Source organism: Heloderma suspectum, chromosome 1 (assembly GCF_057233095.1).
Source record: "Heloderma suspectum isolate Gila_16-S chromosome 1, 16-S_ref, whole genome shotgun sequence".
In the NCBI taxonomy this organism is placed as follows: domain Eukaryota; kingdom Metazoa; phylum Chordata; class Lepidosauria; order Squamata; family Helodermatidae; genus Heloderma; species Heloderma suspectum.
Genome location: NC_139458.1, coordinates 354,327,624 through 354,340,242, shown reverse-complemented (window position 1 = coordinate 354,340,242; position 12,619 = coordinate 354,327,624). Strand labels below are relative to the sequence as shown.

The following is a 12,619-nucleotide window of genomic DNA, read 5'->3' as shown; positions in this document are numbered from 1 at the left end:
TGAAGGTCACCTGAATTAAATTCGCCCATGCTTGTCCATTTTAGTTTGCTGATTCCCAAGATGTCAATGTTCCATCTTGCCATCTCATGTTTGACCACCTCCAGCTTACTTTGATTCACTGATCTTACATTCTAGGTTCCTAAACAATATTGTTCTTTACAGCATCGGATTTTCTTTTCACCACCAGACACATCTACAGCTGAGTGTCCTTTCAGCTTTGGCCCAGCCGCTTCACTCTTTCTGGCGCTACTTGGAAATACCCTCTGCTCTTCCCCAGTAGTATATTGGACACCTTCCGACCTGAGGGGCTCATCTTCCGGCGTCATATCTTTTAGCCTTGCGATACGTTCCATGGGGTTTTCTTGGCAAGAATACTGGAGTGGGTTGCCATTTCCTTCTCCAGTGGACCAGATTTTGTCAGAACTCTCCACCATGACCTGTCCATCTTGGGTGGCCCTGCACGGCATAGCTTATGGCTTCACTGAGTTACGCCAGCCCCTTCGCCACAACAAGGCAGTGATCCATGAAGGGGAGTTCTCGACGTAGGCTACATTAAATATATATGTATATTTTGTGGTGCTCCAGTGTCAAACAGCTTTGGGTTGCCACCTTCAATTTGCCCCCAAACCACCATGGTTTGTGAGGGGATATCTTGGCAGCTACCATCGACAACAAAATGTGGTGGCTGCTCTATTTCTGTACTCACCACCATCTTTTCTTCCTACAATGCTCCAGAATTATTCTATTTCCAAGGTATTGGGGGTGGGGGTAAATCCAGGAAGATGGTTGGAAGCTGTTTCATCCCTCTCTGTACCAAACCCCCTGATCATAAACCATTTGGTTTGTTCATACGTTAAGAAACCCTTAACTGGCCATGGGGCTATGTCACAATGAACTGTAGAGACAAGCTACCTGAATGAGGATTTTAAGACAGTTCTGACTGTACCTGACCAATTTACTAAGATGGCATCTTTTCTAAGATGGTATATTAGTGACCTCCTCAAATGCTCCTCACCCATGTCTTCTGACTCCACAGTCCCCCTGAGAATTAGTCCACGGATACTGGGGGTCAGTTGGCAAACCAAGTCATTTTCCCCAAGAAATTCGGAACTGCCCTAGGTAAGACCTGGAGAGCTCGATGTTCAGGAGATGGTAATCAGCTGGAATATTTCTTATGTGTGAAGACTCCTCAGGTAGGTCTGATGAGCATTCTCCTCCCCCTTTTAAAGGTAGCACTCAACAAGCAGAACCTACTTATTGTTGTGCTTGCTCTCTCCTTGTGCTTTTTTTCTTTTACTGGTTGGTTTTTAATTTTATGTTGCAAGTTAACATAAGAGCCCTGCTGGATCAGACTAAGGGTCCATCTAGTCCAGCATTCTGTTCACACAGTGGCCAACCATCTACCCGTGGGACACCCACTTGTTGGACGTGAGTTCAAAACCCAAGTAGAGCATGACTGGGATAATTTTCCAATAACTTAACAGTGATTTTTGTATTGTATTGATTTTAATAAGACTTCTCTGAGGGACACAGTCCTCCTGTCCAGGTCATGGTGTAGATTGTCAACCAAGATGACCAGAGCAGTCTCTGTCCCATAACCAGGCCTGAAGCCCCAGTGAAATGGATCTAGATCTCCCCTCCCCAACCTGGTGCCCTCCAGATGTTTTGGACGTCAAGTCTCATTATCTCCAGGCAGCATGGCTATGGGAGTTGAAGGCCAAAACATCCGGAGGGTAGCAAGTTGCCTACCTGTGCTCTAAGGCATACCATCCAGTCTGACAGAGGAAAACATGTGAAGTCATCAAGGGGTTCACAACTGCTGTAATCAACAAGCTAACTGCCGCTTTCACAAGTCATACTGGCATCGCAAGACATCTTTAAAGGCAGCCCCATATAGAATGCATTACTGTAATCCAGACTGGAGGCAGCTGAAGCATGGATGACCGAAGCCAAGTCTGTTTTCTCCAGAAAAGACCAAGTGACATATCCGCCACAGCTGATAAGAACCACTTGAGCACCCAGGGAAAGTGATGGGCTAAGGAATACCCTAAAGCTACATACCTGTTCCTTCAAGGGAAGTGCAACCCCATCCAGAACAGCCTGAACATCTCACCCGGTGTTCTTGATTAATAGTACTGGTATTTTGTCTAGATCAAGTTTCAGCTTGTTATTCCCCTTTTCTGGAACTGACTCGATCAGATGGTAGGAACAGCAGGTAGACCAGCTTTCCCCAACCTGGTACCCTCCAGATGTTTTGGACTTCAACTCGCATCAGTTCCAGGCCACCATGGCGAGGAAAGCTGGGACTTATCGTCCAAAACACTTGGAAGGAACCAGGTAGGGGAAACTGGATGGATGGTGTGTGTCAGGGCTTACTGTAGGGGTGATGAAAAGGAATGTCAGATTTTGTAGGCTCCAGCCATTCCCTTTCCTCTAAATCGAGGGTGGGAAACTTCTAGGGGTTAGGGACCCACACTGTGCCCCTCCAGGCCCTACCAGGGGCTTGCCACTATCGCATTTGCTGCTGAAATGTGGGGCTTCTTCAGGTGGAGCTTTTATTCTGCTGCTGAGATTGCTTACTCATGGAAGTCCATGGGTCCTTTCTCCCGCACCAAATGACCTTTATTTCATTTTTTAAAAGATCGGAGATAATGAAATATCAAATTATAGTGCTTGAGTTCCCTCATGAAAAAGGAAAACCCACAATAAGAGGAGCTAGACCACAGTGCCATCTAGTGACTGAATGAAACATATGGAAGACTCAGATAGGGGGAAAACGGGGGAGGCAGTGCATGTAAAGGGAGTCTGTCATGATCCTGCATTTAAAACGGAAGCAGAAAGTCCCATTTTAAACGCGGGATTTTAGGCTGATGTAGAGATGCTCGTGGTGGCAGTGGCATGGTCAGGCAAAAAAGTGGTGATTGGAAGCAAAATTGCACTCTCAGGCAGCTTCCAGGGTCACCATTCTGCTTCCAGACAAATTGTGCATACCCCACATACCATGTCTTAAAGGAAAATTGTGCTCTTTTTTCCCAACCCCACAGCAAATTCAGCAGCAGGTTGGGGGGCAAGGCGTGGGGAGTGGGCCATATGTTGCCCACTTTGCTCTAAATGACATCTAAGAGCCTCCTGCATAACTGGGTAGTAAGCAGTCAGTCAAGGAGTGTAAGGAATTGCTAGGATGGGCCTTCCCAGTCAAATCTAATAGGAGTATAATATTATAACACAAATATCCTTACCTGGCAGGTGAACTTCTTGGAACTTTCCTACTTCAGTTGCATCTCAACACTATGATAATGACAAACTGTCATTGTTTTTGGCAGGTTGAGAAGAGTTACCGTACAAGTTCATAATCTCATGCTGGCACAGAGAAGCAATTCATCTTCCCATCCTTGCTGATGCAGTGAACAAAAACGATGCAGCCGTGGAGCAGACGGCGCCCTACATTGACAAAGCAATGATCATCATAGCTATTCCTATCTGCATTATAGGATTAGTTGGGAATGGACTGGTCTTTTTCTTTGTTTGCTGGAAGATCAAGAAGACTAGGTTCACTGTGTATATCCAGAATATGGCTGCCGCCGATTTTATTGTTCTGCTCTATCAATATATTTATTTTATGTTATTTTTAAAACCAAGCCCTCTCAGTGGACCCGCTTCACATTTTTTAGAGTTGATGTATGTGCTTGGATGCAATGCCAGTTTCTATATTTTAACAGCTATGTGCATTGAAAGATATTTGTTTGTCTGTTTCCCCATCTGGTATCAACAGCACCGGCTAAAGCATTTCTCGGCTTTTTGTGTCATGTTGTGGGTCTTCTCTGGCCTAGTATCGTTTCTGGAATATTCTGCGTGCCATCCAAGATTCTATGCATACCTGAATGAAGATGCTTTCTATTGTCACATCACAATTATATCCCAACTGATCACTGAGTATCTGATTCTTATTCCCATCATGCTCTTCTGCACTTTGGCCATTGTTTTCAGAATGCTGAAAAAAGCACAGCAAATGCCTCCAGCGATGCTCGACATCACCATCACAGCTACATTTTTCCTGTTTCTGATTTTTGATGCGTCCATTAGACTTCTCCGTAGCTTAGAATATTGGTTCGATTCAATAGATTTACCAATCTTTACAGCTTCTGTGTTATTTGATTCCATAACCAGCAGTATCAACCCTTATTTATATTTTGCCATTGGAGGTTGCAATAGGAAATCCTGTGACCCCCTCGAGATTTTTCTCAAGAGCGCTTTACAATATGAAAGCAACATGGTAGAGAGAACACAAGCAGACCAAGAACAGGTGCAAATATATTCTGGGCCTTAGGAGCCGCCAAACTATTCTTAAACATGAGGTATATTATCTTGCATCCCCAGATCCTGAATAAATGTATTACAAATCATATATTTTACTGTTTATTACTTCTGATTTAGCCACCCAGGCTACCCAGTGTCAGCTGCACCTCTTATTTGGGCCACAAGCTCCTACCCCACTCCTGCCATGCCGTGGGTCAACAACAACGATGTTGGAGGGAAGGACAAGAGGCATCCAGTGGGTGACAGCGTTAACCTTGCAAGCATTTTGCAGCAACGAGGAGGTAGGAGTGATTAGACCACTCTAGAAGGAGACTGACTTCTCAGAACAGGAAGCACGTCTTGGGGAGAGTATGCTGGCTCCTTACACATGGCCAAAGAAGAGGAAGTGCATCACCAGAAAAAAAGGGGGGCACAGATTTGCATATGCTAATGTATATGTCTAGCTGCAAAATTTAGATATAGTGACTATAATTTAAACAGAAATACAATACCATCTCACCATAGTGGGGAAGACTGTGACCAGTTGGCCTTTGTGCCTGCTCAGTCCGCTGCCTAGGTGCTAATTGTTGACGGGTATGGTTCTTTCTCCTTAAACCGGCCTTGGACTGGACAGTCCTTTAAATAGAGGATGTCTTCAAAGAGAGGACTGTCCTCTGAAGCAAGACACATTGGCCACCCTAGGCAAAAGCCAGTCTGAGAAGAAGGATCTGCAGATGACCATTATACAATGAAAATTAGAGGAACCAGAGAGGAGGAAAGCATGGGGTCACAGAACCCCAGGGGTGGGAGTGGAGGGGAATGGGTGTGTAGGTATCCACTGTTAGAGGTACGGCCCAAACGCCAACAGCAGCAGGGCATGTTTAAACACAGCAGTACATACTTCAGTTAGTAAAGCTTTAATAGATGCTCTAAGGCGATGGCGGGGTCTTACCTGTGGATCATATGCATTAAGTAGCCACATTTATTTTGAAAGTGTAATGTACCTTTTCATGGTGTTTGTTCTAATCAGAATAAAAGTGTGAAGGAATTTGTCCTGCTTTCAAAAGAAACAACATGGCTTCTTAGCACTCTGAATAATAGTCTATAATTACTTATTTCTTACACTTCTAGACTGCCTAATAACCAGAACTCTCTGGACAGTATACAGGTAAACAGAGCACTGCTAAAGGGATTGCTCCAGTTCAGGGCTCCAGGCAGTCTTAACCAGCAGCCATGTAGTGCTGTTCAGTCCTCATGCAGCGAGGATGGTGTGTGTTGGTGCGCACAAGCGTGTGGCCCTCAAGCCAGCATCACAAGCTGCCCTCAGGGCCAAAAAGGTTGTGCACTCCTGTCTTAGGAGGTGGGGATATACTACAGTCTTCTGTTGTACTTGTCAAACAGTGATTTAAATTTCACGGTTTCATTCCACGACAGAGCGATGCTACTCTTTGCCACCACCAGCAGTATCAGCCCCCCCATCATGATTTTACATCTTTGTGGGAAGTAGCCTTGTTCTTAAAGGAGGCCTCCACAGATGGGAGAAAGGAAAGCAGCTGCAGGGAGACCACACTCAATTGTGATGAGACCTTCACAAGTCTAATATCTAGAGCCTACTATGCTGAGGATGTATATTTGAAGGGTAAATTAATAACAATAAAAAAATATAGGGGTCAATTCAGATAAAGTACAATCAACAGTTAAGTATCAGGGTGAAAGATGTTCTGGAGAAGGTAAAGTATTGCAAACAGCCAAATCGACTGTGTGAAGTTTGCCAAGTCTACTAACGCACATACATGTTCTCACACGTAAAACCCAACACAGGAATGGAGAACTGAGCATGCTTTTCCAGAGCAATCCAGCTCAATAAGAGCTTCACTCCTCCCCTCACGAAGGCAGCTCTGGCTGATGTGGAAAGCTCAAAGAAGCCGTTCTATGTTCAGAGCTTCACAGCAAATAATGTCTAAAGATGATGCGTCTGTTTACTGAACATCAACAGAGCAATTTTCTTCTGATAATGCTAATTAACCCTGGCTTGTTCTCTACAACAATGCCCAGCGGTTGCCGTTCCTGTCAACCAAACCCCTACAGCAGTGTTTCAGCTGTATTTCAGCTATGATAGAGATACAACCGTATCTCTATCAGCTTCTTGCTTGTCAAATCTCTCCTCCGAGAGCAAGATTAGGACAAATCATCACTTTGCATGGGATGGGTTTCTGGGCAATGAAAAAAGCTCTCATTGATGTGAATTAAAGAAGTATTGCATGGAAAGAGCTGTCAAACGTATTTGCTTTGATCAGAAAAATGCTTGTGGATGTTGCTTGTCCTCCCTCTATAGATGTCTGGGAGGAAGAAAATGCCTGCAAAGAATCCCTCCCCACCCACCTGAACAGGATTAGGGGTTTGTGAGCTCCACGGGTGCAGCAACGAAAAAGCTCCAGCTCCTTGTGCATGCTGTGGGGTGATCCATACATGAAAAAACCTGTTTCTATTTGATCACCACTCATTAGATTGATTGCAGTCCTGGAGGTAGTTGATGAACAAATCACTCTTGTCATACAAAAATAGGATTGGTAGATGCCTCTTATTTTAAAAAAAGTAAAAGTTTTTTTAAAAAATGAAGCGGCTCACACTCAAATTAGGAGCACTGAAGTCCAGATAGTTCAATAGGCTTAGGCATGCCTAACTCTGCAGAGGACTGGGCAGTATATTTGGGTTTTTTTCTTCAAGCAGCTCAGAAACATTTTTGCCTATGAACCCAAAAGAGTAAGTGACAACCCAGTAAAAACACAGATGTTCTAAAACCCACTGAAAGCAAAGGGCTTGGTGCCTCATTCTGTGCCTTAAAGATTTAAGTTAGATATAACAGCACACGTCAAAACAAGCAGTGGAGAAACTAGCTTCTGCTGAGAAATACATCCGATTCATTCCTTATCAGAAAGCAAGGGTAGCTTGCAGCAATATTTCTCCATCAACGGACACCGTTTCTCACAGTGTCTCCCTTTTGAATTGACACCAATAGCAGCCCAGTGAGTACATTCACCTCTGAATTTGAATGACTGAAAAAAGTGAGAATATAAGTTTGGTGCTTACATTTTAGAAACGCCTTCAGAAGCGCAAGAGCAATGACATGGCACAGCCTCCAGATGTGCTGGACTGACTGCCATCATTCCCAGCCAGCATGGCCATTGCAGTCCAACACATTTGGAGAGCACCAGGTTGGGAAAGGCTGCCTCAGAAGTATGTGAAATGCATTGGGTGGAAAGTTCTTTTACAGACAGCAGGATAGGTAAATATTTGTCACAGCCGATATCCTGTGTTCCATTTTAAATATTTGTCACAGCTGATATCCTGTGTTCCATTTTAAATATGCAAACTAATTTAAAGACACTCCATTGTAATAAAATGCAGTGTTCACTGTGAGTTATGTTGCCATTTTGTGGATGCACATTCCTACCATAAATGCCTACACATATGTTCAGATCTTCAGAAGAGGGCCTTTTGCAGGTACCCCTCAATTCTGAGACAAGGACAAGCATGGGCGAATTTAATTCAAGTGACCATCATATCTACTACTGTGGGCAAGAATCCCTTAGAAGAAATGGAGTAGCACTCATAGTCAACAAAAGGGTGAGAAAAGCAGTACAGGGTACAATCTTAAAAACGATAGAATGATCTCATTACGAATCCAAGGCAAACCATTCAACATCACGGTAATTCATGTGTATGCCCCAACCACTGAGGCCGAAGAAGCTGAGGCTGATCGGTTCTATGAAGACCTACAACACCTTCTAGAACCAACACCAAAAAAAGATGTCCTCTTCATCATAGGGGATTGGAATGCTAAAGTAGGAAGTCAAGAAATCACCAGGATAACAGGCGAGCATGGCCTTGGTGTACAAAATGAAGCAGGACAAAGGCTAATCGAGTTTTGCCAAGAGAACACGCTGATCATAGCAAACACGCTTTTCCAACAGCACAAGAGGCGACTCTACACATGGACATCACCAGATGGTCAATATCGAAATCAGATTGATTATGTCCTTTGCAGCCAAAGATGGAGAAGCTCTATACAGTCAGTCAAAACAAGACCTGGAGCTGACTGTGGCTCAGATCATGAGCTGCTTCTTGCAAAATTTTGGCTTAAATTGAAGAATGTAGGGAAAACCACTAAACCATTCAGGTATGACCTAAATCATATCCCTTCTGAATATACAGTGGAGGTGAGGAATAGATTTAAGGGATTAGACCGGATAGACAGAGTGCCTGAGGAACTATGGACAGAGGTCTGTAACATTGTTCAGGAGGCAGCAACTCAATCCATCCCAAAGAAAAAGAAATGCAAGAAAGCCAAGTGGCTGTCTGATGAGGCTTTACAAGTAGCTGAGGAAAGAAGGGAAGCGAAAAGCAAGGGAGAAAGGGGAAGATATACCCAACTGAATGCACAGTTCCAGAGAATAGCAAGGAGACACAAGAAGGCCTTCTTAAATGAACAATGCAAAGAAATCGAGGAAAACAACAGAATGGGAAAGACTAGAGATCTCTTCAAGAAAATCGGAGATCTCAAGGGAACGTTTTGTGCAAAGACGGGCATGATAAAGGACAAAGAAGGCAGGGACCTAACAGAAGCAGATGAGATTAAGAAGAGGTGGAAAGAATACACAGAAGAACTATACAGGAAAGATCTGAATGTCCCTGATAGCCATGACAGTGCGGTCACTGAACTTCAGCCAGACATCCTAGAGAGTGACGTCAAGTGGGCCTTAGGAAGCATTAGTAACAACAAAGCTAGCGGAGATGACAGTATTCCAGCTGAGCTATTTAAAATCCTAAAAGATGATGCTGTTAAAGTGCTGCACTCAATATGCCAACAAATTTGGAACACTCAACAGTGGCCACAAGACTGGAAAAGGTCAGTTTACCTTCCAATTCCGAAGAAGGGCAACGCCAAAGAGTGTTCAAACTACCGTACAATTGCACTCATTTCACATGCCAGCAAGGTTATGCTCAAAATCCTACAAGCTAGGCTTCAGCAGTATGCGAACCGAGAACTACCAGAAGTACAAGCTGGGTTTCGAAGAGGCAGAGGAACTAGAGATCAAATCGCCAACTTTCGCTGGATCATGGAGAAAGCGAGATAATTGCAGAAAAACGTATATTTCTGCTTCATTGACTACGCTAAAGCTTTTGATTGTGTGGATCACAACAAACTGTGGCAAATTCTGAAAGAGAGTACCAGACCACCTTACCTGTCTCCTGAGAAACCTGTACGAGGGTCAAGAAACAACAGTAAGAACCAGACATGGAACAACCAATTGGTTCAAAATTGGGAAAGGAGTATGACAAGGCTGCATATTGTTGCCCTGCTTATTTAACCTATATGCAGAGTACATCATGAGAAACACCAGGTTGGATGAATCACAGGTCGGAATTAAGATTGCCCGGAGAATTATCAATAACCTCAGATACGCAGATGATACCAACCTAATGGCAGAAAGCGAAGAGGATCTAAAGAGCCTCTTGTTGAGGGTGAAAGAGGAGAGTGCAAAAGCTGGTTTGAAACTCAACATTAAAAAAACGAAGATGATGGCATCTAGCCCCATCACTTCCTGGCATATGGAAGGGGAAGAAATGGAAGCAGTGACAGATTTTATTTTCTTGGGCTCCAAGATCACCGCAGACGGTGACTGTAGCCATGAAATTAAAAGACGCTTGCTCCTTGGGGGGAAAGCTATGGCAAACCTAGTAAGAAGCAGAGACATCACCTTGCCGACAAAGGTCCGTAGAATCAAAGCTATGGTTTTCCCAGTAGTAATGTATGGCTGTGAGAGCTGGACTATAAGGAAGGCTGAGCGCTGAAGAATTGATGCTTTTGAACTGTGGTGCTGGAGAAGGCTCTTACGAGTCCCCTGGACTGCAAGGGGGTCAAATCAGTCCATCCTAAAGGAAATCAACCCTGAGTGCTCATTGGAAGGACAGATACTGAAGCTGAAGCTCAAATATTTTGGCCACCTACTGCGAAGAGAAAACTCTCTGGAAAAGACCCTGATGCTGGGAAAGACTGAAGGCAAAAGGAGAAGGGGATGGCAGAGGATGAGATGGCTAGATAGCATCACTGATGCAATGAATATGGACTTGAGCACACTCTGGGAGAGAGCACAGGACAGGAAGGCCTGGCATGCTATGGTCCATGGGGTCATGAAGAGTCGGACACAACTGAACAACAAAGCATGCTTTGGACACATTTTTCTTAACAGTTATAGCAGTGACAACAGCATTCAAGGGAAGAATTGCCAAACACACCGTGGATAGATGAAATAACCTGTTTTATTTTGTTTCTGGTAGTACAGGAAGGTGGGCAACCTAGCTTTTCCAATGGATGCGTATTTTTCTAGTACTGACCACCTTACACTAACTCGACTCAGGCCTCTGTGGAAGAACATGCACTAGAAACCTCATCACTGTGGCTTACTCTCAATCTTTGCATTCTGGCAATGGCTACACCAGGAAGCTCAATTTGGTGGTTATGCTTTCGCAAGGATTGGAAACCACACCCAACCTGTACGCTGAATCTGGCTGTTGCCCAATTCCTGATTTCTGTTTTTGAACAGCTCCTGCCAGCCCTTCGTAAGACAATCCCCACTGTATTTCCTTCCCCTTACTGGACAGAAGTTACAGAAACCACGGCCTCTGATTTGGGATACAATGGCAGTGTCATTTTGATGATGGCCATAAGTGTAGAGAGATTGCGGGCACTGTTTTTCAAAATGGTGTTCAGCCACTTCCAAACCAAACATTACTCTGTTCTGTGCATTTTTCTGTGGGTTCTCACTTTTTTGCAGAGAGGCATGGAATACAAGCTCTGCCCTGAAGATACAGAAACAGAGGATGTCTCAGGAGAAGAGCTGATGGAGGACTATGAAGTGCAGTGTCAGAAACTGCACAGCTTTACAAGTGCACTGGATCTGCGGGATTTCATAGCATTTGTGGCGATGTGTGCTTTGGAGATATTCAGGAGATTCCAGCAAGAAAGGCACAGATGTTACACAAAGCTGTGTACCGCAGTCTTGACGACTGGATTGCTTGCCCTAGGCACTGTGTCCTGGGTTCAGGATTATACATCTGACCTTTTACTGAGATTATTTCAGTCATTTTTCTTTTTGACTGTTGTAGACATAAAGAATGGAAGTTCAAACAGCATTTCAAAAAACTGTGGTAGAAGCTGTGCCATCACACTCCAGAAGTCAAACAACAAAGAGGATATTGGACTGCCTCTGCCACAGTTTAATTAAGGCTGTCCTTTCTTGATGAATTTGATAACCAGTGGAAACATATGTAGGAATCCAAAAAGAGTTAGTTTTCTTAATAAAAGAAGAGCTGGGTTCTGGTGTTATGCACATGATGCATCTTCTATTACAGGAGTGGGCAGAAAGTAAATATTCAGATGTTTTGGAACAACTCCCAGCATCCCTGACCACTAGCCATGCTGACAGAGGGATCTGGGTGTGGGTCCAAAACACCTGGAGATTTACGTTCTGCCCACATGTGTTCTACTTGCTGCATTCTAGGGCGCAGAGAACCATTATGCCTTAGAACCCAGGTAGCTGAAGGAATGCTTGTCCCCATATCAACCTGTCTCTATGCCGAGGTCATCTTTGGAAGTTCTCCTCCAGGTGCCCCTGCTATGTGAGAGGCTAGGTGGGTGGTGACCAGAGGAGAGAGCCTTCTCAATGGTGGCACCCCATTTGCAGAATTCTCTCTGCAGGGAAGACCACTGGCGCCAACCTTGTTATCCTTTTGGCACCTGGCAAAGACGATTCTATTCTCCCAGGCTTTTAAAACATACTGTTTTAACATTTTGTAAACGTATTATAATTTTATTTTAAGCTCTATATGTTATCCCTCTTTTTTGTAAACTGTTCTGGCAGCTTTACTGAATGGCAATAGACATCTAATCAAATAAAGAAAAATCAACCAACACTCAGGGCCTGTACTGCTATGTCCTCCAATGCTAACATTTATATACTCATTACACAGAAACAATTAAAGATAGCCACATATCAATTTTGCTACCAGAAATATATCTTCTAAAATCATAAGAACATAAGAAGAGCCCTGCTGGATCAGACCAAGGGTCCATCTAGTCCAGCATTCTAACCACATAGTGGCCAACCAGCTGCCCACGGGAAACCCACAAGCAGGACATGAGTGCAACAGCACTCTCCCACCCATGTTCCCCAGCAACCAATAATTACTGGAGCATCATAAAAATCAGTCCATATACCAGCAGCATGCATTTCACGTAGCGACCTTCAGCAACAGGTCA

General features: G+C 44.1%; 1 protein-coding gene across 1 annotated transcript; it reads left to right on the top strand.

Annotated features, from left to right (window-relative positions):
• The first annotated feature begins 3,457 nt into the window (after nt 1-3,457).
• LOC146359705 (proto-oncogene Mas-like) lies at nt 3,458-11,585 on the top strand. The gene is made up of 3 exons (XM_084818010.1): nt 3,458-4,303; nt 10,905-11,030; nt 11,136-11,585. Exons 1-3 carry the CDS (start codon nt 3,458-3,460, stop codon nt 11,583-11,585), a joined length of 1,422 nt encoding a protein of 473 aa, XP_084674136.1.
• Nucleotides 11,586-12,619: the final 1,034 nt, after the last annotated feature.

What these genes read in the sequence shown, in the direction of transcription:
- LOC146359705 (XM_084818010.1), top strand. Translation starts at nt 3,458, where the DNA reads ATGATCATCATAGCTATTCCTATCTGCATTATAGGATTAGTTGGGAAT. An exon ending in CACAAGCAGACCAAGAACAG is followed by an intron (nt 4,304 to 10,904) that starts GTGCAAATATAT and finishes GTTTTTGAACAG; the next exon opens with CTCCTGCCAGCCCTTCGTAA. An exon ending in TTTTGATGATGGCCATAAGT is followed by an intron (nt 11,031 to 11,135) that starts GTAGAGAGATTG and finishes ACTTTTTTGCAG; the next exon opens with AGAGGCATGGAATACAAGCT.